This window comes from Oreochromis niloticus, linkage group LG1, assembly GCF_001858045.2.
Source record: "Oreochromis niloticus isolate F11D_XX linkage group LG1, O_niloticus_UMD_NMBU, whole genome shotgun sequence".
Lineage (NCBI taxonomy): Eukaryota > Metazoa > Chordata > Actinopteri > Cichliformes > Cichlidae > Oreochromis > Oreochromis niloticus.
The window spans coordinates 38735890-38760560 of NC_031965.2; the positions used below are offsets into that span (position 1 = coordinate 38735890).

The 24671-nt window shown below is 46.3% G+C and overlaps 1 protein-coding gene across 1 annotated transcript in view; it reads right to left on the minus strand.

Moving 5' to 3' along the window:
* The window catches only part of adamtsl3 (ADAMTS-like 3), a 192066-nt gene that overhangs the window by 13207 nt on the left and 154188 nt on the right, over positions 1–24671 (minus strand). The window contains 8 exon segments of the mRNA XM_005447818.2: positions 1992–2129; positions 3392–3516; positions 8122–8362; positions 8894–9631; positions 16793–16946; positions 18538–18653; positions 18656–18716; positions 18805–19015. Of these exon segments, the coding sequence (XP_005447875.2) occupies positions 1992–2129; positions 3392–3516; positions 8122–8362; positions 8894–9631; positions 16793–16946; positions 18538–18653; positions 18656–18716; positions 18805–19015 (1784 nt within the window).

The following is a 24671-nucleotide window of genomic DNA, read 5'->3' on the forward strand; positions in this document are numbered from 1 at the left end:
CACCAACTCTGAGCACTCCACTTGGACTCACCGTCTTTTCAAACACCCCCAAATAAATGTAGGCAGAAATAATTAGCATGCAGTAATTAAAGCAGTACTTCTGCTTACTTGTGAAAATTAGAAGCATAAACGAGTCATGAAATGTTAATTTTATGCACAGAATATATACGGCATATTAAGGTGATATAGTTCCAGGGTCTGGAGTCCCAGCTAAGACAAGAACAGCAGAAACAGATAACTGTTGTTTTCTGTGCATGCATTATGGTCCTCTTACTGATCCACCTGGTGTGTATCATCTCTGCTCAGTAAGAACAGGTTTTCCCACACTTTGAGCTGGAAGTCTCTGAGAGCTCTGTGACCACACCCATCTTTGAGTGGCACGCCGACCTGCAGCTCACACTGAGGCTGAGCCGGAATTACCTGACGATGATGATGATGATGATGATGGTTCTCAGCAGCAGGCTGGACTGTTTGGGTCCAGTTGGAGTAATTTTCTGGAAAGAGTCGAGCGGGAGATTGACGGAGAGATCGGTGCGGCGTCTGCTGTCACGTTACTGATTTGTTTTGTTGAGTCAGACGGTGAAGCTGTCGACTGATTGGTCAGCCTACGCTCCCACCCTCACCTCAAGTGATCTGATTTGAAGTTGAACCTATGACAGAGCTCTGGGTGGAAACTGAAAGAAAAAAGCTCGAGCACAGAAGCGGCAGTAACAAACTTCCTGTGACGAGCTGCTGCTCCTCCAAAAGGAGCCGGCTGAGGTGGTTCAGCCATCTGACGAGGATACCTCCTGGAGGTGAGACGCTTCGTGTCCAACACTGTAGAAATATGTCTCCCAGCTGGTTTGGGAACATTGGGAAACGTCCCACTGGAGGAGGAGGTCTGTTTATACTGCCGCCCCGTGACCGGACCCAGGTGGTTTGGAGAAGATGAGTGAAGACACTGCTTGTTGCAGAATCAGGATCATGAAAACGACAGTGTTTCTCTGGGAATCTTCCACCTACATGCTAAAGGAGCAAACCTCTGACGGAAAGAAGGAACTGCAGCTCGGCTCACAGCTCTTTAACTCTCGTGTCTCTTCATTAGAGTCGGTGTGGACGAAGACACGAGGCAGCCAGTTACAGCCAGCTCAGACTGTGTGCACTGGATAACTGGTCGAACAGGATTTCAGCTTCCAGTTGTCTTTCTGCAGCAGCAGTGTACGAGCTGATGAGGACACGGCTCAGAGTTTAGTCTCTCAGCACTTCATATATTGAGGTGAACTCCTGAAGTGAGGCGTCCAAACATGTTTCTCACTCTTAGATCAGACAGCTATGAACACCCAGCTGCCAATAGGAGAATGCTCTGATTTTCCAAGATGTCACTCTCCATTACAGACTTCACGTCACCTAATCAGATGAAAAATTACTTTCAATCTGGTTTATCTCACCCCTTCAGCCTGCTGACACACACACACACACACACACACACACACACACACACACACACAGCTGTCAGTGCAGTAACCTTCTGTAACCAGCTCAACATAAGCTGCTTGATCAGACGCTTTCATCACTCTGTGATTGGATGAGATGAGAGAAGCAGCAGTCAGTGTGTATACAGTACATTTAGATGAGTGTGTGTGTGTGTGTGTGTGTGTGTGTGTGTGTATTACTGATGTTGTGGGGACCTAAATCTGTGTCTACAGTCCTTTATGAGGACGTTTGTTCTGCTATCTGCACAGGAAGAAAACCTTTGAGTCTTTCTACTTTGTCTCTGGTGGTAAGACGAGACGAGGAGCCTGCTGTGCGTTCATGTTTCTGCTTCATCCACAGACTTCACACACATAATAACATAAAAACATAGTTTTATAGATACAGCAGACCATCGTTTTCATTGAATTATGTGCTATAGATGCTAAATAAAGGCCAATAAAACAGATAAAACAGACGCCGGGGTTTTTGAAATTTGATCTGCAGATCTTCGATTTGTGTTGTGTGGTATCGTGACCTACCACTGATGGGACAGTCCACAGTGAGGTTGGCGCCTGGACGAATGCTGATTTGTCCTCCGACAGTGGCTGTCAAGCTGTGGCCCAGCATCCCCCCGTGGTCTGAGACGTTTCTCCAAGACACCGCGATGGCCGGAGGCTCTGAAGAGTCACAGAAACTGCATCAGCCACTGAGCTCCCATCACATCCCCCCGTACCCTTAATGACGGTATATATCAATAAAGTCGTGATTCGACAACCATTAGAACAGTTTCCAGGTTTTTCCAAGGATACCTACATGAGCAGAGACCACGACTAACCTCTGATGTAAAACCATCTATTTTGCCTCAAATATCCCAGAAACTCCTCATTTCAGAAAAGACGTTCATCGGTTACTTCAGTCAGCTTTCGAGGGTAAAGAGTCCAGATTTGGTATGAATCTCAGTCCTGTGTGACAAACTGTGTCCAGCACTGCAATCCGTCCATATAAGTGTGAGACAACAGTGGTGACAAAGTGAAGCTGTACTACATTCAAAGTTCATGGTAAATGACACAGAGGCTGGTTCGACACAGGAAATGACATCACTGTGTCATCGGCATAGAAATGACATTTTGCACTTTTGAGTTTAATCACTCACTTTCCTCAGAGGGTAACTTTAACGTCCTCGTAGAAGTTCAGTGAATTCATTATTAGACTCGATCACTTTCCGTCAAAATACAAAATAAACTCACCCGCTGTTTTAATTACATCATCGAACACAGAAACTGCATATCTAATATCATTTCCTGATAACCTTCTGATTGTCTGGACATAAACACAATGAGAAAATAGAAGAAAGTGATTCAACTGTTATTTCTTGTGCCAACAGATCAGCTTCCCAAACTTCAGGTTGATTATTTTGCGATCAGTGCTGCAGCTTTACTGGATACAAACATTCCCTAATGAACATGAATCAATCTGGAAGAATATTTTAAAAAAATAAAGTAAAAAAAATTGTGATTCCAGGACTGTACAAATCATTAAAATAAAATAAGAACCCCACCACCCCGGGTTTGTTTGCAGTCATGGAGCAGGCTGAGACGGAGCCACAGCTTTGTGTTCCTTTAGATCGCAAATACAAGTTTATGTGGAAAATAATCCCTCACACACGACACCAGTGGAAAAGAATAGCTTGGTTCATGTTGTGAACAAACACAGCTGTTCCACACTTCAGCAGGCTGAGTAAGACGGTGAAATCTGTAAATGTATATATTTATAAACTCATTTATTACCGTGCTCTCACAGACAAAGCAGACTTGGATTGATATTCATCAACATAGTTAAGAAAAGCCACCGGGGAAATTACAAAACCTCCACTGGAACTGGAGAAGATGTGCATACAAATGCAACCTTACGTGACACTAGTGAACGACAAAGAGCACACCTGCCAGCAGCAGCTGGGAAGTCTCCGAGTCTGAGCCGAGCGTGTTGGCAGCGGTGCACCTGTACTGGCCTCTGTCAGACGCTCTGAGCTGCAGGATGTGGAGGCCCGCTCGATCCCAGGACACCCTGCGGACACACGAGGAAAACATTTTTACTTTTTACCCAACTCATCTCAACGGGGAGAACAAGGCTTCCTCATATTCCCGTACTTCTTTCCAAGTGGGGCATCTAAAACGGGCGAACAGTCTCCGTTAAGGGACTCGTGAATAATTTTGGATGCAGAGGAACTTTGCTGAGCTGTAGATGAGGAGATCATCACCCAAACACAGAGAGAAACACAAAGAATACATTGAAAGTGCTATTTTATTGTTCACAGAAGACCGCCAAGCCTGTAGCTCTCTAACGTTTTACATGGGCCTGAAGTTTGTTTTTTTCAAAGCCAGGTGTCGTTATATCAACACAAACGGCCGCACCTTTGTTCCCCATCCCGCCCACAACCTCAGAGTGATGTCACACCTTGAATATGCCATCAGAATACAATCGCTTTCAAAGAATGTAACAGTTTTAACAAATGTGAAACATTAAAAAAAGAAAACCATGTTACACTGTAACAAGTGTAAATGTAACAAATGGTTGAGGCGGCGCACACAAACAGACTGGAAGCTGTGCAGAGAATTTCTGTAAGATTTTATTATTTGTAGCAACAGGTTAAAAAATCTTTGGTAAAGCAAAATTTTCAGGTACCAGGTTCAGCTAATCTCAGCAATAGAAGCAACCGCATACAAGAGAATCACTGAGGGGAGATACATGAGAGGCTTTGTTATGCAGTAAGAGTCTGTCAGACAGCTGTCAGCTACAACGTGGGGAGATATGAGCGCATCGCTTCATACAGGTGGGCTGTAGACAAAAACAGCACCCCTCCCCTGTAAGGGGAGCAAACAACACCAGGCAGAAAGAAGCAGACAGCTGCCCACATCGCCGGGCTCAGCGACGGCCCGTCTTTCAAGTGTAGGCCTGAGGAATAACACACAACACACTCAAAGCTCACACTAAGCTATGAAGCAGTACAGTTACTAGAGAAAGATTTAAACCGAGGGTGCTACAGCGCACAGACACTCTGCTGATGTGCTGCAGCCTTTTAAAACAGGAGAAAGTCTCACAAATCTGCAGCTCTGTATTCCAGACAGCAGTGATTTGCATGTAGATCAGGCAGTCATAACTGTTCTCCTTCACTGCAACGTAAGAGAAGCACTTTGATCTGCGTCTCCGCCGTAATAACACAGACGTGAACTTTTTACTGAAGAATAAAATAAATAAATGCTGCAGAATCTGATAAAAGTCCTTTTTTAAAAGGTCAGTCAGCAGCACAGCGTGATGCAGAGCTAACTTCAGCTGTTATCACGCTCAGCTCGCTCCACAGTTTCAGCACTTTGATAAAACTCAGTCAAGGGCGGCTGCAGAACATTGTGTTTTCCTCTGCAGCCCACAGGTCTTGTAAATGTCAATCAAGTGTCCGTCTCGCTCGGGCTTTCAGATTCCCCACCGTCCTCAGAGGTTCTTTCCCTCGTGCTCAGATTAAAAGAACCGTCTGACATTTTGGGAAATGTGTTTGTTTACCGGCTTACCCGGCATCAAATAGGAAAATCAATATCAATTTCATCTCAGCGCATCTTGTACAGACAAGTTCAGGACGTGATTAAAAGCAGCTGAGCGCCACAGCAGGGAGATGGAGGCTAGCACCACCTGTCGTGGCTTGTTTCCTCCTTAAATCACGTAAATAGACAGAGTGAGGAACACGAGGACACCTCTCATACTGAAACTAACAACTTGTAGGAAGCAGCAAAGCATTTCCTTTAGATTTGCTCTCAATGCACAGACATGAAACTGATACTGGTTTTCTTTATCTGACTCATTGTGCTGAAAATCTCTCAGGAAGAGATGAGCAAGAGGAGAAGAAAATGATGAAGACCTCAGGAGGCTCTCCAGTTACTGACAGTCTGACCAGTGGAAAAGCCTCTGCCATCTCTCCACAGCAGCTCGTTCTCTTTAACAAACCTGGATTTTCAGCTCATCAGATCACAAAATGATCAGACAGAACTGTTGCTGAACTATGAAGCTTACAAAACTCCTCTAACGTCCACCAGACATGAAAGGTCAAAGGGTTTGTGCCATTAGCATCACTGCCAGAGGGGGGCGTCAAAGATCCCACGCTATGGGCTTAATCAATATGATGAGGTTAAATCATTTGCATTTCACAGGGAAAATCAGGGAAAAAGTTGCGACAGAAACACGAAGTGAAAAAACTATTTAAACTTCTCCCATAAGCTTTCGAACTGTTTGCTGACACTTTTTTTGGACTTTTATCAAGACATTAATCAATAATCTGTCCTGCACATGTTGCAGAACCAATCAGTGGCTTGATTTGGACCAGGCCAGTTCAGCAGGTTTAAACCTGACTCACGATGACAGCGACACAGAGCCAGCCGGCGAGCTCGTAGAATCAACAACAGGTCGTGTTGTGTAACGCATCGGGGCAGAAACGCTCTCTCTGCAGCCGTCGGTCGTGCTGTGACGGGCAGCTCCTGCTCCCACGCATGGGCTCCGTCGCAGTGAGTCGCAGCTCGCAAACCTCCATCTGCATTTCACAAGTTCCAGTTAAGCAAATCGAATGTGTTTTTGAAAAGGCTGGGCTGACATGGACGAAACTATACGAGTGCAAAACATGTGGTCTTCCTGCTTCATCAGTATTCATTGGACCAGAGCGACTCAGTGAGGTTTCAGTCCTGTGCCATCCGAAGTGCAAAACACTGCATCGTAACCACGGCCTGTTAAAATGAGCATCACGGCTCAAAGTCAATAAACCCACTGATAAAATGTGCTGGCTCACCTCATGTCCAAAACTTTCATCTGTGGAGGGACTGACTTTATAAACCAGTGAACAGCACAGCTGCAGCAGAATAAATGATTCACAGCATTCTCTCATTTTACTTTCTCAAGGAAAACAAACCTGTGAGGCTGAAAACAGCGGTCAGACCCACAGACGGCTCTGACCAACTCAAACTAGAACGTCTGACCTAAAGAATGGATGTTTGACAATCATGACTTAAAGACTACAATTAGTTAAAAATCACAAAAAGACAGCACGATGGTAGAGTGGTGGCCTCACAGCAAGAAGGTCCAGTTCCACCATCAGGCAGAGTGTGGAGTTTGCGTGGGTTCTCTCCGGTACTCCGGCTTCCTCCCACAGTCCAAAGACATGCAGTTAGTGGGGTTAGGCTAATTGCTCATTCTAAATTGTCCAGGGTGTACCCCGCCTCTCGCCCTAAAACAGCTGGATAAGTGCAAGAGGATGGATGGATAACAAAAAGACTAAATACCAGCTTCTCGTAACAAATACATGATCACTCTTGTCTGATAGCTGAGCCTTCGACCAGAGCGTTACAGACACACCAGCAAAAACCTGAACGAGGTTCAAACCCGGGTACAAAGTCACATGAACTGTTCTGCAGACCTGATAAAGGCGATAGTTGGGTCGGTGATGTGGCATTTTGCTGAACCCTCCTTCAGTCATGCTGCTGCAGGCTCAGGCTGCTGGGTCCTCCCACAATGCACCAGCAATTCTCCTCTCTACTGCTTACAGTACAGAGGTATCATGGTCACGTGTTCAAACCTTTAATCAGAACTGATAAATGACTTCCTGTCAGGCTCAGAGACCGCACTCTTAAAATAACTAAGCAGAGCTAATCGGGATAGCTGTGACTAGCCTGGTGTAGGAGCTCGTACCCTCGACCAAGGCGGTATCAGTAGTAAATTATGACTGCTAGTTAACACCGACTGATTGTGGAAGTGAAAAACAGGCATTCAGTCTCTTTCAAAGACTTCCTGGGGAGACACTGAGAACCAGGAGTATTAGCAAAGCAGGAAACATGTGGGAAGGCCGGGGAGAGCCACCGGTGTAATTAGCTTCCCAATTAATTCACTGTGAATATTTCCAGGCTTCATCTGTTGCAGCTGGAAAAGATCACAAAGAGAAACACGCGCTGTAGCTTAATAACAGCGAGGAGGAGGAGGAGGAGGAGGAGGAGAGCAGCTAACATGCTGCTGTTGGAGAAGTGATGAGTGTTTGAAGAAAGAAAACCCTGTAACAAGTTCTCATGTTGGATGCTTTCAATTCTGACAAATGGTAAACAGTAAAACTTTATTTTGAAAAGCTAGTAAATCTGTATGCTCCTTTTGTCATCTTAAGTCTTTTATTTTGATATACTTCAAGGTGTCTAGTAACGTCCTTTGACTCTCTGCAGGCTTTAATTTTGAAACTCTGACACATCATGAGCCTGTAGCATATGCTACCTACCGTTTGGGAAATCCTTAAAACTATCATTAAAATTTGTCACACACCTCAAATAGGCTCACTTTACCATGCAGATGCTTTTATTTTTGAAAAAAGGTAAACATCAATAGTTCATATTTATTGTCTTATGGGTTTTATTTTGAAAAGCGGATTCTAACAAACTGGAAAGCATCCTGTTAACTTGCTGTAAATAACTCGGAGCTTATATTTTGAATTTGTGAGACACTTGTGAGCATCTTGTGACTCCCTGGAGCAAACAGGGAGTTTCCAGAATTCACTCAAATTAAAAAATATCACATGATAAATAAATCATGTCAACGATTCGTCAGAATCAGACTAACTCAGACTGATGGGCGTGTCAGCTAGCTCTGCTCTGTTACCTGTCAGAGTGCTGCAGCAGAGCTCCGTCTTTGCTCCAGCTGATTTTGGGAGGTGGGAAACCCTCTGCAGGGCACCGGATGGTCAGCGACCGTGTGGCGTTGGTGAGGAGGGCGCTGTGTCCGATACTGATGTTGATGTTCTTCTGAAAGGTGGGTGGGATGCTCTGCTGCTGTCTGATGATCGCTGGTCTCTTTGCTACCGTCTCCAGTGGGGAGTGCTCAGACCAGTTGGGCAGTCTGTCTGTGGACGCATCAGGGACCAAAGAGAAAAAAGTTTATCCCAAGAAAGGAGGCCGAGGAAGGTCAGCCGATGACACGGAGAGACACCTGATGGGATTGCATCAGCAATCACAACAAACACTGAGCATTTTATTAGGAACACCTGTACACCTGATCAGTCGTGTAGATAAACATCAGGAAGTTCACATCAAGCCTCAGAATCACTGAAAACGTGATTTCTGGCAGGATGAGTGATGGTACCAGACGAGATCACCGCAGTCTGATACTGATGATCTCACCACAGCAATCTTCAACCCACCCACCGACCAACTAGCCTCTTTCCTTCTCACCTTCCTTTAGTCCCTTTTTCCTTCAATTGTCTTTCCTGCTCCCTTGTTCTTTATTTTTTTCCTTTCTATCCGCTTCCTCGACAAACTTTCATCACATTGCTCTTTAATGAAAGACATGAAAACGTGTTGGAAGAAAGTAAAGAGGATTTGAAGGTATCCTGGAACCCTCCCTGCACAGTGTGGTCGGCGGGGTCTCTGATTACCTTTAGCTTGTCCTCCTCTCCTTGTGGTTCTGGTCCAGAGCTGGGCAGGAGACATCTGTGTCAGCAGGGAGGAGATGAGCTCTGAGGCCTGCTCCTGCTGGATCTCTCCTCTATCAGCCTGCAGCGTGACATTGATCAGTCTCTCCTCCACCCGTGGCTGCAGGGAGGCCTCCTGTCCACCAGCGGGCACCAGAGAAACCTGGGCCCAAGGTCGGATCGTCTTCAGGACTGAGTCGTGGCTGTAGCAGCTGGGCAGCATCTCCTCCCAGCCGGGACCGGGAGCAGACGGTCTACCTGCCGACCTGCTGTCACCACCGATCAGCTGGAGAGTGAAAATGTCTGAGGCGGGTCCTGCCACACATTTGTACACCCCGGTGTCCTCTGGCTCCAGGAACTGGATCTTCAGAGAGCCGGACTTGGTGACGCCCAGGCGTTGGGAGCTGGGTAAGGCGCTGCCGTCTTTGAGCCAGCGGATGTAGGCTTTGGGGAACCTTCTGACGGGGCATTTGATGACCACAGAGGTGTTGGGTAAAAGATAGGCGTGGCCACCAACGGTCAGGTGGAGACGCCTCTCTTTACGGGTCTGGATGTAGATGCTGTGCGTGCTAATGAGAGCGGGACACTGTTTGATCCCCTCCTCGTAGCCTCTAGTCTTTGCAGGGCGTCTCACCGGCTGCTTGACCTGGTTCTTCACAGCGGCTTTTCGGGAGTCTTTGGGTCTCATCTGCTTCTTGTGCTCTGTTAGGAATCAAAGAGAGACGACATTTCTTCTCAATATGGTGAATTTTTATTGGAGAAGAATTCTATAAAAGTACAAAAACATTTTTCAACATAATAAAAGTTTGAGAAACTTAGGAGGAACAATTCATCTTCTTTAGAGGTCACCACAGTGGATCATCTGCCTCCACCTCCTCCAATCCCAGCTCTGTCACACCAACCCTCTCCATGTCCTCCTTCACTACATCCATGAACCTCCTCTGTGTCTTCCTCTTTTCCTCCACCCTGGCAGCTCCATCTTCTGTCCAACATATCCAATATCTTGGGCAATATTTTCTCTCTCTCACTAAAAGCTGAAATACTGCTAATGTCACTATTTAAGACGCTGTACCTGTTCTAGTTAATACAGAAATCCAACAAACCTCACTTTTTGATTTTTAAACCTTCAAGCTAATTAATGACATTTTTTTCTTCATTTATGTTTCTACTTTCATGTAATGCAGGGGTGGGGAGCTCCAGGCCTCGGGGGCCGGTGTCCTGCAGGTTTTAGATCTCACCCTGGGTCAACACACCGGAATCACATGATTACTTCATTACCAGGCCTCTGGAGAACTGCAAGACATGCTGAGGAGGTCATTTAGCCATTTGAATCAGCTGTGTTGGATGAAGGACACATCTAAACCTGCAGGACACCGGCCCTCGAGGCCTGGAGTTCCCCACCGCTGATGTAATGAAATGATGTCAGTGCATGAAACAGTCAAACCAGAGTAAGGACAGGTGTTTCTGTTCCTTATAAAAAAACTACATTACTCTCACAGGAAGAAGCTCCTCTTTAAAATAAATCTTCAGTGACTGTTGGTGCAGCGTTTTCAGGGCTCCTGGTCTTCCTCAGGTGTCTGAACATCATCTGATTTAAAGAAATAGTAACAAGGCAACAAGGGCGCAGGAATTATCCAATGAAATCACTGACTGTATATGAAACAGACACAGTGCCATGCAGTCCGCCGCTGGTTTTCTGACGCTGTATTTCAGCTGCTGCTGTGCTGTTTGTTTGGAGCCTGACCTGATCATGTTTGGATGAGGTGGTGGAGTGCTAAGGTGCTGCAAGTGAAACACACTCAATCAGCTGATCATCAGCGGTGTGAGCGTCTCTGTAAAGAGCAGTTTTAACACTTTGCTGGTCTGCAGCATTCAGGTGTGTTAACACAACACCAAGGAGGACAGACGCCAGCAAAGTTCTTAGAGAATCGAACTTCACAATCACTTTGAGTTTCTATTGAATAAATAATGACATAGGTTAATATGTCATGTGTAATTCATCTCAGGTTATATTTTTCTGATGAGTTTTAGGTTTGAAGCAGGTCCAGCTGACAGCCACCTGCCCCTCTCATTGGCTCCTCTACAACGAAGCGCCGGCTGTTTGCTCACAGCTTTGGCTGTTTGAGTGAGAAGCATGAACACATCCATTAGTGAATTTCAAGAGGCAGGATGTGCTCCTCGTGTCTTTGTTGGTAGATGAGAGCATTTTGAAGATGTTTATTGGAAACTGCTGCTCAGCATCCTGACTTGTTCTCCGCTGCTGAACTTTTCTTGGGCGTGGGAGGAGTCAGGAGTCACACCTCATGTTATGTCTAGGATACCCTTGACACGCCCCCTCAGCTGGGGGCGTAGCAGGACATCTCCAACATGAACATCATGTTGTTTTCAGCAAGACTGGAAACTAAAAACAGAAAGAACAAAGGTGCTCGCTGAGATTTTGCTTAAGGCACGTCTGCATCGGCTGCGTCTGCATCGGCTGCGTCTGCATCGGCTGCGTCTGCATCGGCTGCGTCTGCATCGGTGTGTGAAAAGTGATGTTGAAGCCTCAGTAAACAGTGACAGCCCGCCTCGGCTGGTTCATTGGTAGCTGGTAGCTTCCTTTATCTAACACCGGCGATATTTACATATGTGGAGATGCTATTGTTGCGAATCTGACATTAATGAGTCAGTCACCCAGTTTAAACTTTACCATTAGTTTAACATCTGAGTAACACTGCATGTTTTTACAGTACAGATGTAAAAAACAAAAAAAAAACAGTGTTCTTTCAGAGGTCTTACCCAGAACCTCTGCAGTCGTTTCAGTGGCCCACAGTGATGAGGTATGTGTTTAGGCTCAGAGGCCCTCTGTGTTTATTTGAAGTCCCGACTGTACTTTACTTAACATCGAGCAGGATGGCTAAGTGGATTCCTCAGAGCTTGCGGGGGGACGCGGGTCAGGCCGTGTGACACCTCTACGTCAGCTAAAAGCAGAGTACGTCCTAACAAGTACGAGCAGTTTGGGTCTCTGTGAGTGATGATGGTTATAAACCACGCTGATCGATGGTCATACTCAGGGCATGAGAAAATGCAAACAACACCTCCCTCTCTCTGCCGGGGCTAAAAGGGACCCGGCTTTTTGCTTTACACCATTAACTCAAATAAAAGCTGTGAGCTGACGGCACAGGCGCTGATACAATGAGCACCATCAGTGAAACAGAAGAGCGCTTTAAGGACATTCAGACTTTTGTCGGACGGACAGATATTCAGTCTTGCTGAGCAGCGCGGGACTGAAACACTGGACCGAGCGGCCGTGCACAGATCTACAACTGCTCTAGCACTGAAACTGGATTCACCGCATTATGTCTGCTTTTCTTTGTCGTAAAAACAACTTGGCTGCACTGAGTCCTCAGACTAGAGCATAAGTTAGCATTTAGCACTTCCTGTTCTCATGTCCTGAAGTTCTTGGTTGCTTTTAGACGAGTGAAATATGTTCTGTGATTAAAAGAAGATCCGATCCGTCCATCAGTAAAGGCCCCACTCATAAATACCGGAGGTTTTATATGTTCCAACAGGGGTGTGTCTAAAGGGGGGCAGGGGGTGACACCCTCCCCTGAAAATATGGAGCCCCTCCACTAACACCTGTGGACTAGAGTGCTGTTTATTCTACATGTCCAACGCTGCTGGAGGAGAGCAGCAGGAGACAGAGGTGAGGTTTATGGTAGTGAGGCCTGCTGTGGTGGATGGTTGGAGACGTGTCGCTGAGGAAAAGACAGGAGGCCGAGCTGAAGATGTCAGATGTTGATTGGGAGTGAGACAGGAAATGAGTCCATCAGAGGGACAGCTCAGAGTCAGGCTGAGAGGGTCTGCAGAGGAGGGGGGGTGGAGGGTGAAGATGGAGCTGTCAGGCAGGAGGAGAAGAGGAAGACCTCAGAGGAGGTTCATGGATGTAGTGAAGGAGGACATGCAGAGGGTCGGTGTGACAGTGGAGGATGCTGGGACAGGAGGAGGTGGAGCAGATGATCCAGTGTGTAAGTTTAGCCCGTGATCAAAGAGCGGGCCTGAACACGTCAGCCAAGTGATGAAAAAAAACTGCATGCAACCGCATTTCAATCTACACGAGGTAACTAGGTTATAAAATATAAATGTCATTCGATCCGTGTAAAGTTCAGCCGGTCAGGAAAAGACGCTCGTCAGCCTTGATAACTTTTAGCAGAGCAAAATATTACAGACCCACATGGAGGTTACAGTCCAGCCAGCAGCCCTGAATCTTAGAGCTGCTGGCAGAGCGAACGCATCCTGCTGCAACGAATCCTTCCTTTTGTTGTTGTGCACACGCAGTACGTCTTCAAATGTTTCCTGAGCCTGACCTCTGTGAAGAAAGAGCCTCGATCACGTGCTTCATCTGTAACACTGAGCCCGGCCGTGGTCCTTTAAACTGGCCCCACCTCCATCACTGTGAGCCTGGCGCCTGTCACCTGACCACGACCTCTGCCCTTAGTTCAGGGAGACACCAGCAGATTCAGAAGCACCATAAGGACAGACAGCCTGGTCTCGATTTCCAGCAGACATTAGTTGATGCTGTCAGGATGCTGCTGCTACGAAATCTCTGCTGCTGCTCGCTTCACGCCCCAAATCAAAAATGGAGGATGCTGCGAAGCGGCTCGTGGTGCTGCGATGTCCCTGATACTGTCAGAAAGGTTTTTTATGACATCAAAAATCTGTCTAACATCTACAAACAGAATGATTACACGGCTTGTTTAACGGCTCTTTGCTAAAACGTGGAGTTCATCACCTGACAAAGTCAAACTGGGTGCTTTTCTCCTGATCCGCCTCTGATGATCAGACAAACATTAGCGAGATCGGCCTCCCGCTGATCCAGCGTAGCACTGACAAATCAAAACTGTATGATTACACATCAGCACACTGTTACTCTTTACTGCTTACACTAAAAAGAATCAGCATCTCTAACTTTTACCCCAGCAGCCCCGTCCTGTACGACAGACATCACAGCTCGCGATGTTTCCACCTCAGAGTCTTTGGAGCTGCCGTCACTTTCTCTAACCATACGATGACTGAACGTTTGTTTCAGCCGCAGTGAGGCCGACTGGACCAAAGTCTGCAGGATGGGAGCATTGACATGCAAATTCATTTGCAGTAGTTTCACAGCTGGCATCCTGGCTCTCTGCAGCACAAGCTTCCCTCCTCAGTGAGCTGCAGTGGCCACGGCGGCAGCACCGGGTCTCAGCATGTCTCTCTGCTTTTCCTCCAATTCTTTCCATTCGATTATTAAACACATCAAAATTAATGAGAGGGGGTAATACGGCAGTTGCAACTTGCATGCTCCACGTTTTGAGGTTTCTGTCAGCAGAGTTCAGAGTTGTTCCAAAACCATTTTTAAATTGTCTCTCGTTTGAATATCAGAGTTTCGCACTGACACACACACACGATTCAAGCAGGCGCACAAGTTCTGGGCAGAACTGCTCGACCGTCGGACGACCACCTCTGAAGCAGCCGACGGCTAATTTGCACTAAAGCGTCTTTTCAGCACGGCGTGATCGCACGCAGGATGTAAACATCTGTGCCGGGTGACACACTGAGAGAAGATGCATGTCTGCATGCTCGCCATCACTGTCTGAGAGTTCAAACAAAAGAGCAGAAGCTGTCCGTACACACCTGAGAAGACGATCTCTAAAAGGAGGACGGCCATATTTAAATCAGGTAAGGTTTATTTATATAAGCTGATTCTCAGAACTCCTTAAACATTTCATACATGACATCATGTTTATATCGAGTCACCTCGAGCATCTGTTTGCTCTGAAGACACCGGGACTCTTCCACTGACCCGGCCTCGGCCTTCATCCTGATTAGGCGGTAATATCGGAGGCGGCAGCTGGAAAAAACATTTCCTGAAACACACGTGGACTCTCAGGACTCACTGTGACATTTGCGAGGCATTAAGTCACGTGTTGTGCAGCGTGCGCCCGGGGCGAATCGCAGAGGATTAGAAAAACAGATCAAACGGTGACTCTGATGTTGGAGCGACACCGAGGCGTTTATTTCACACAGACGTCGGGGAGCGGCGTCTCCTGCAGCTTGGCCGCAGTCATCACGTGAAGTCATCGGCACTCACTGAGCAGCTGCTGAACCCGATGCGTGATTTTCACATGCGCTTCCCACACAGCATACGTGCACGCATATGGCACGGCAAAGCACAGCACGCTGTGTTAGCGTGAAGATTGGCCAGTCTGAGTTTCCTTCAAGGATTCAGAGAATAACACGATCCGCCGATGCCCTGATACACCGCACGGGGCCGGGGGTGTAAACACTGCTCAGAGGCCCGAGGGTGAGAGTGTTTAACCAAGCTGTAATCTGCCGTGTCACAGCGACAGCCCTCCTTATAGAGAGTTTATATCACAATAAACAACATCCATCCACACTTTTCTGTCAGGGTGGTGGGGGGGGGCTGGACACCATCCCAGCTGCCACATCAGGTCTCACATCACCAGTTAACCAGTTTGGCTCTGATGCACACATGAGGACGACACGCAAACACCATGCAGAAAGCCTCTGGGCAGATGGTGGATTCAAACCCAGGACCTCGCCCTGCTCCACATACAGACCACTAAAAAAGAAAAGAATATTCCACCTGAACCCGTCACAATCAGCTGATTTATACTGAAGGAAGCACTGACATCTAATCTAACCTTCATACTGAGATATCAGTATGTTTTCAGAGTTTCAGGCCCTGTACCTAGAGGGAGGTCAACTTCAGCATCATCTGTGGATACTGGAGATATTTTGACGTGGCAGAAATCACGGCTACAAGCAAAAACAAACAAAAAACATCTACTGATCAGGTGGATGGTGGTTCAATCCCTGACTGTGGTCTGATACCAAAGTGTCCTTGAGCAAGACACTGAGCCCAGAGTTGCTCCCGATGTGTTCACTGACAGTGTTAGACAGAAAGCACTCACACACTTAGACACAAACTCCTTCTGTGAATGTTAGACACATGAACAGGCTGGTGGTGTACCTGGGGCTTCTGTTTAAGACTATGCTTCCTCTTCACCGTCACCCAGCCATCCTGTTTCCCCAGATGCTCAGGACAGTCTGCCGGGGGACAGCTAGCGGGGCCTACGCTACCTTCGACTGCACCGGCTACAGGGGCCTGGCTAGCTACGGGTCTTTCAGTGGTGTGAGGCCGAGTCTCCCATTCAGTGATCCTGGCCTCCAGAGCTGCAAATAGGCTACATTTATAACAAGTATCATTACTGCTAAAGGAGGCCGAGGAGTAACTAAACACCTGACACAATGAGCATGAGGGACAGGTGAAGAGGCCATGCTGCTAGCGAGTCGGCTACGAGCTAAGCTAAGCTAGCCAAACCCTGTCACTTTAAATTAGTGTGAGCACACAGACTGTGCTTCGAATGAAGCACCTGAAGATTAGACTATGAAATAAGAAGTTATCTGTAAGTTTTTTATTAAAAAATTGGCTACACAAAAACACAACTGTGTGTTGGAACAGGAAGTGATACGCAGAGAGAGCGAACACCAAGTGACAGCGCCACCCAAAGAACGGTTCCGTGCACTCTGTGTGTGAATGGGTGGATGAGGTGTGTTGAGCGCTCAACTAGAGCAGTAAAGAACCAGTCTATGTGAATTAAAGTGACTAATGTAACTGGTGTATCACCTGCCTTCGCCCTTCTTTTTTTCAGGAGTGCCTGTTTGTTCATTTATATGAGTCAAAGCAGGTGAAACAGCCTGAACACGAGTGTGTGCATGTAACAAACGTGCATTAAATTAGGGATCAATCCCAGTGTCCCACTCAGACGGTCACAGGAAAAGTGTTTTTTCCACATGATGGACGTGTTTGTGTGCTCTTACTGGGACAGGCCATCATGCGGCAGGTGCGTACGAGCGGTGGGGACGGTAAACCCGAGCACTGCTCCCTCGCCAGCGTCACCTGACGCCCCGCCGCCGTCAGCTGGAGGCACAGCAGCTCCCGGCGCTGGATCCCCAAACCGCAGGACACGGAGCACTGCAGAGGAACGTTAGACACGGCAGAAAGGTTTATGACAGATCTGCGGGAGCCCGGCTGGGTCACACTGGCTGACTCTCCTGTCAGGTGTGGTTAAAGTGAGGGAAAAGGAATTTATTCATTGGAATATTTGATATGCCCGGCACATTACTGCCCTTTATTACTGCCCATAGATAGTTTAATGATGGTGGTAACACATGCCCTGTATAGACTCAGATTCTATTATTTTATTCAGCTGGCAGAATAGAGCTGGTCTGTTTGTGAATGTAAGGCTAATGTTTGTCCTTCTCTGGTAACATTGTATAACTTTAGGTTGTTGAACAGTGAGAAATGGTTCATGTTATAAAGTTACATTATTAGTTTTAGAAAGTTGGTACCAGGTGTGTGTGTTTTCCCCCAGTAGGTGGGCGTCAGGTATACTGGTGTGGGACCTTTAGTACATATCGAGCTCAGCACACCCACATCTGGCTCTAGTTACCCCAAACATCTGCAATCAGATGGTTTTCAGTGTCCCAGTCTACCTGCCAGTGTGTTAGCATAAGTAAAGTGGGAGGATACGGCAAAACCTGAAATCATGAAAAAGTGACTGATTTGTTCCTGGACTCAGATTTTTACTTTTTTGGCAGAGAGCACTACTTTGAAGCTGGTGCAAGGTTTTAATGGCCTGAAACAGTTTTGTCCCAGCTGTTATTGTTCATCTGGTGAAGCTATAGCAAACTGTTCACATGTCTGTTCCATTTATTTATTCTTAATGTGAATCAGTGTATTTATAGTATAAGTGTTTGTAATTTGTTGCCTTTCTTGTTCTTTAAGTTCTGCAGCGCTCTCTCTTTCCTCCCGTTTATTTTTCTTTCCGAGGAAACCGCTCGCTGTCTGAGTTTGATGTCTGCAGAACGGTTGCCTGCTTCTCTAACTGCAAAACAAATCTACCTGAGGGGATGAACCTGAACCAGCCTGGCTCTTCAGCAGGAATGTGTTACCATGGCAACCACCAAAATTGATTTGTAAAAAAAAATCAAAACGCACCGACCATATTTTAACCCGAATCACTGAAATACTGAGGCAAGCAGCTTAAAGTTACTCGACTTCCTGCTATCACTGAGACACAGGAAGGCAGCTGTAGGTTTTCTCTAACAGCAAACACAGGAAACAGGCAGAAATATAACGCTGACGTGCAAATTTCATATAAGGAGAAAAGGCTGAGTGTCCTTTTTTAGGATGACATCACTATATCGAGGTTTGCAAGCAAACAAGCAAAGGGTATTTTTCTTATCAGTGCTCATGAAGAAAAGACAAAGACTGCATGTGATGGTTTCATGCTTAATGACCTGACCTCTCCAAAACAAGCTCCAGAGCAGGCAGGTGAGTACACCTGAGTCTGTGAGCCTAACCCTGCTCGCCTGCACAGACCTCTGGTTGATCAGGCCTTCCTATAAGCACGCTTCCTGCCCATCTACTGCACTCTGATTCCTGCTGAAGCCGTTTAATCTCACTCTACTTACAGACACTAACAGTACAATCCAGCTTCAGCTTAAATCAGATATTGCACAATATGAAAAAACAATATGACATTTCTGCACTGTGTGCTCACCTTTCCCCATTCTCCTCCTGCTGTGTAGGGCAGACAGTCCATAAAGCCACAGCCTCTGTTCGTAGTGGGCTTGGTTCCCTGGCAGGCGTCGTCCCCCAGCTGCCTGTAGGCCCCGTGGACAGGAGCTGCTTACAGTACACCTTCCGCACCTGAACGCCATCACCACAGGTCTGGGAGCACTGGTGGGAGGAAGCAGAAGAAGAGCGAGGAGGTAGAAGGACAGGGCATTAATAACCCTCCGTACACACACGCTCAGAAAGTCCGTACCTGCTGCCAGGGCTCGGTCTCCCAGGCTGGAGGACAGTCCACCTGGTTGCAGGGCTGCAGGATGGCAGGTCGGAAATCCGTGCACGCGTCCTCTGAAATAGTCTGAATATCTTGCTGGTCGACAGACAAAAGACGCATGCAAAACACGCTCCTGGTCTGTATGCCGACACCGCAGGACGCAGAGCAGCCCGTCCACGCCGTCACCTCCCACCTGGAGAGAGAGACGGAGCTTCAGACAGCGAAACAGGCGAGCTTGATCCTTGAAGCAACAGAATTAATCAAAGGATTAAAAGAAACCTTTGTGTCACCTTGTAAAAGTATGATCAAACACATTAGAATACCCAGGTACTGCAAATAAAGAGACGGGAGGCTTCAGGTATGTTGGCATCTCATGTGGGGAGATAAAAGGAGGATTCACATCTGAAACACTCTCACTGTGTCCAGCATCATTTTTAGGTGGCATTAATCACGATGCAGAGCCGTGCTGCGCTTCGGTTATGTAAAACATGTCTGATGTTGCATCAGCTGTGCATCATCCGATGTGAACTCAAACAAAACATCACAGATGTGTTGTGTTATGATGCATGCACCGTATGCATACAGCAAGCTGCAGGTGAACAACAAGCTTGTTCCTCATGAATCTGCTCTGTGTGGTCAGAAGGAGATCTGTAACTGCATGGACGGTGCCGAAGAGCCAATCAACAGCCGGACCAGGAAACCTATGAGCCAATCATGTGGTTGCACTGATGCACAGGCTCACAGCAGTTTCAACTGTGTGGCGGGAGGCGTGACTGTCAGTGCTCAGGTGGGAGCACTGAGTTAACTCAGAAAGTTAACTCTTTCTGAGTTAACTTCAATAATTACTTCCTCCAAACCATCAACGTGTCTTTTAGACCCCATTCCTACAAAACTGCTCAAAGAAGTCCTGCCATTAATTAATTCTTCGATCTTAAATATGATCAACCTATCTCTAATAATCAGCTATGTACCACAGGCCTTCAAGCTGGCTGTAGTTAAACCTTTACTTAAAAAGCATCCCTAGACCCAGCAGTCTTAGCTAATTATAGGCCAATCTCCAGCCTTCCTTTCATATCAAACATCCTTGAAAGAGTAGTTGTCAAACAGCTAACAGATCATCTGCAGAGGAATGGCTTATTTGAAGAGTTTCAGTCAGGTTTCAGAGCTCATCACAGCACAGAAACAGCTTTAGTGAAGGTTACAAATGATCTTCTTATGGCCTCTGACAGTGGACTCATCTCTGTGCTTGTCCTGCTAGACCTCAGTGCAGCGTTCGATACTGTTGACCATAATATCCTATTAGAGCGATTAGAACATGCTGTAGGTATTACAGGTACTGCACTGCAGTGGTTTGTATCATATCTATCTAATAGACTCCAATTTGTGCATGTAAATGGAGAGTCCTCTTCACACACTAAGGTCAATTATGGTGTTCCACAGGGTTCAGTGCTAGGACCAATTCTGTTTACATTATACATGCTTCCCTTAGGCAGTATCATTAGAAGACATAGCATACATTTTCACTGCTATGCAGATGACACCCAGCTCTATCTATCCATGAAGCCAGGTAACACACACCAATTAGTTAAACTGCAGGAATGTCTTAAAGACATAAAGACCTGGATGGCCGCTAACTTTCTGCTTCTTAATTCAGATCAAACTGAGGTTATTGTACTCGGCCCTGAAAATCTTAGAAATATGGTATCTAAGCAGATTCTTACTCTGGATGGCATTACCTTGGCCTCCAGTAACACTGTGAGAAACCTTGGAGTCATTTTTGACCAGGACATGTCCTTCAACGCACATATTAAACAAATATTTAAGACTGCTTTCTCCCATTTGTGCAACATCTCTAAAGTTAGAAATATCCTGTCTCAGAGTGATGCTGAAAAACTAGTTCATGCATTTATTACTTCCAGGCTGGACTACTGTCATTCATTATTATCAGGATGTCCTAAAAACTCCCTGAAAAGCCTTCAGTTAATCCAAAATGCTGCAGCAAGAGTCCTGACAGGGACTAGAAAGAGAGAGCAGATTTCTCCTGTTTTGGCTTCCCTTCATTGGCTTCCTGTTAAATCCAGAATTCAAAATCCTGCTCCTCACATACAAGGTCTTAAATAATCAGGCCTCATCTTATCTTAATGACCTTGTAGTACCATATCACCCTATCAGAGCACTTCGCTCTTGCACTGCAGGCCTACTTGTTGTTCCTAGAGTATTTAAAAGTAGAATGGGAGGCAGAGCCTTCAGTTTTCAGGCCCCTCTTCTGTGGAACCAGCTTCCAGTTTGGATTCAGGAGACAGACACTATCTCTACTTTCAAGATTAGGCTTCAAACTTTCCTTTTTGCTAAAGCATATAGTTAGGGCTGGACCAGGTGACCCTGAATCCTCCCTTAGTTATGCTGCAATAGGTGTAGGCTGCCGGGGATTCCCATGATGCATTGAGTTTTTCCTTTCCAGTCACCTTTCTCACTCACTATGTGTTAATAGACCTCTCTGCATCGAATCATATCTGTTATTAATCTCTGTCTCTCTTCCACAGCATGTCTTTATCCTGTCTTCCTTCTCTCACCCCAACCGGTCGCAGCAGATGGCCCCGCCCCTCCCTGAGCCTGGTTCTGCCGGAGGTTTCTTCCTGTTAAAAGGGAGTTTTTCCTTCCCACTGTCGCCAAAGTGCTTGCTCATAGGAGGTCATATGATTGTTGGGTTTTTCTCTGTACCTACTGTACAATATAAAGCGCCTTGAGGCGACTTTTGTTGTGATTTGGCGCTATATAAATAAAATTGAATTGAATTGAATTGAATTGGGAGGAGCCAGAGGGTTTGGACTGAAGCCCCACCCACCTCATTTTTAGTGTGTGAGGAGCACCAGGTAGGATGACTATAAAGGGGGAGGAGCTAAACCAAATTATACCAGAGAGAGGATGAACCGCGGGGCTACACTGAGGCCAACATCAGATAAAGAAGGATTACTTTGAACTGTGAATCATGCAAAAAGTGCATGAATCCAAATGTTGAGCTGGACATGAACAGAATAGATCTTCTTGAATTTCTCACACAGAAACTTTCTTTAAAAGACTTTTATTCATCTGTGCCGTGACTAACTCCGTTCACAGCTTGATGACCTCGGCTTTTCATGTCTCTTGCCAGACATTGCACTATTCGCCTCATTTTAACTTCAGACAGTCTCTCTGCCTCCACACGCTGCCCGAAAACTGTGATTCTCTTAATAAAGCTGAACGACCTCTTTAAGGAGGTTTCTCTATAATTAAGAGGACCTGACAAACTAATTAAAAACCCCATCTGACACTGACAGCAGTTATCTCAGAAGATGTGAGAATAACACAAGCAAAACCTAATTGAAATGTCGCATGCATAATGATGTGGAACGCAGTGTAAATTTATGCATTTTCTATAACTGTAATAACACATTTAAAAAAAAGTCTTCACACTGTTTTGTGTAGAGGTAATGAGCTCAGTAACATCTGGGTTTTTGCTTGGTTGACCTGATGATTTATCAGTTTGTGTCTTTTTCAAGATCCGGAGCTCTTCTGTGTGCTTTGGCTCAGCAGGAAGAGATTTAGTTTAGTGTTGAGTTCAGTCGCTTTGCTTCTCTCATGTCGCTGTGCTGATGACTCGATTGGGAAACCCTGAGGAATCGGAGCAGGTTTACACCCAGATCCCAGCTCCTGTGATCATGGGAACATCTTATCCAAGTAACTTCTAAGATTCAGTTTTTCTCAACCACCAAATCTACACGTGTGGGGAAAGTGGACTCACCAACATGCCCACTGTGGGCCATCGGAGCAGCTTTGATCAGCAAGCATCATCTGAAATGGGGAGAAGCCAAGTTCTAAACCCCTCTGCAGGCATCCTGTCCTCAACAAGGGACTAACAGCTATTAAAAGACTACGAGCGGCAAAGTTTCTTAAACACATCGTGACAACCAGCCTGAGACCAAGTCCTGAGTAAAACCACTAAACCATTGGACAAGTTGAATTGTCAGCTTGGAAAGGAAGCTCACCAAGACTGGTCAGGGGTTGACAATAAGCCAGATGGACAGCCCAGCCAGGTGAGGGACCAACCAGGCGAGGGCCCAGCATTGCGGAGCCTGATTGGCATTTGTGTTCATTTGGCTTCCTGCTGCTTTCCTGGAGGATGAAGGAACTGATCCATTAACTTCCCCCCACGTCCACCTGACCTAAATCCAACACAATAGCTCTGGGACGTTATGTTTCCTCAGACTGTCCAGGAGCTCGGTGATGCTCTGGTCCAGATCTGGGAGGACACCATCCGATGTCACATTAGGAGCATGCCCTGACATTATCAGGCTCATACACAAGCTCCCAGGGGCCCTAAAAACTACTGAGTATCATTTTGAGCTGCTGCAATGAAATATGAACAAATGTGACTCGCCTGCTGCATCATTTTTTCAGCCCTCTGTAGGCTGATTATTTACATTCCCAGGTCCATATCAGTATAGATATCCTGCATGATTCTTTTCCCGTTGAGATCTCACATGTTTTCAAAGTGTTCCTTTATTTTTTTCATCACTGTATTTTTCACTTCATAGATAATGTTTTGAGCTGCTGGTCTCAGTTATTTGCTGCACTAAAAAACCCCAACAAGGACAAGGCTGCATAATCCATTCTCACTGTGTCGGATACAAGATTATTCCCAAATGTCCGACCTGACTGCTGACGGCGGTGGACCACAAACTACACACAGACCTCATACAGAGCGCAGGTCTCTTTATCGTGTTCTTTCAGTTCACAAGGTCAGAGAAACCACAGGGAGAGACACGAATCCCAGCTGAGGAGAATGATGTATAGCGGTCACATGCACAGGCTGAGTGGGAGAGAGTTATAGACACACAGCAGAAGAGGGAATAGGGGAGGTTCTCCACCTCCCCGCGCTCTCGCTGCTGGACTCCCAAACTGTCAGGCAGCGGGCTACACCCCGGGAGTGAGGGGTATTACTCGTGTTGTGGGGACCTAAATCTGTTCACACAATCATGTTATGAGCAGAAAAAGCAAGTCAGCAAAACATAAATCATCACATTTTAATGTGAAGACATATTTTAAGGTTAAGGTAAGTCTCCAAATGAATCTATGATGCAACGTCCTCTGAAATCGTGTGTGTGTGTGTGTGTGTGTGTGTGTGTGTGTGTGTGTGTGTGTGTGAGGGCCTGCACTCTGCAGCTGCTTCCTGTAACTGTCCATTAGAGGAGGAGGGAGAGATAAATCACTGCGTGTGAATCAGTTTGTAAGACTACTGGACGGGCAAACATCCATCCGGTGCCTGGAAATGTGCTGGAAACTTACAGCTCACACACCCACTCACGCTGCTGGCTGAATATTAGGAGCACATTACGCTTGTTGGGATTCAGAAAACGGGTCATAATCAGAATATGTAATCGAAGAGTAAAACTGAGAAGCAGATTTGTGTGTTTGAGATGTGCTTTTGGCTTCATCCTCTCACTAATGTTACAACAAACACATGTGAAGGTTTATAACTGGTGTTAATGACACTGGATATAAAGGATATACTGTAAGGCCACTGTGTGCTCATCATTTCCTGTGCTTAATGGCACTTTGGCAGAGCTGGATTTTGCTTATTCCATGTGTAAGGCTGTTGAAAACAGTGCAGCGCAGACTCGGCTGGGAACCTTCTGGTCAGGCTGGTGCTGCTGGTGTGATGATGTAGAGCCTGAACCATTTCATACTGGCAGGGATGAGCCTCCCTCAGCCGGTTATGATGCTTCAATAGAATCTCAGGAATATGAGAACAAAGACCTACAAACATCCATCGTGACTGTGGAACGGATGCTGAGGCAGTTCTGGCTCCT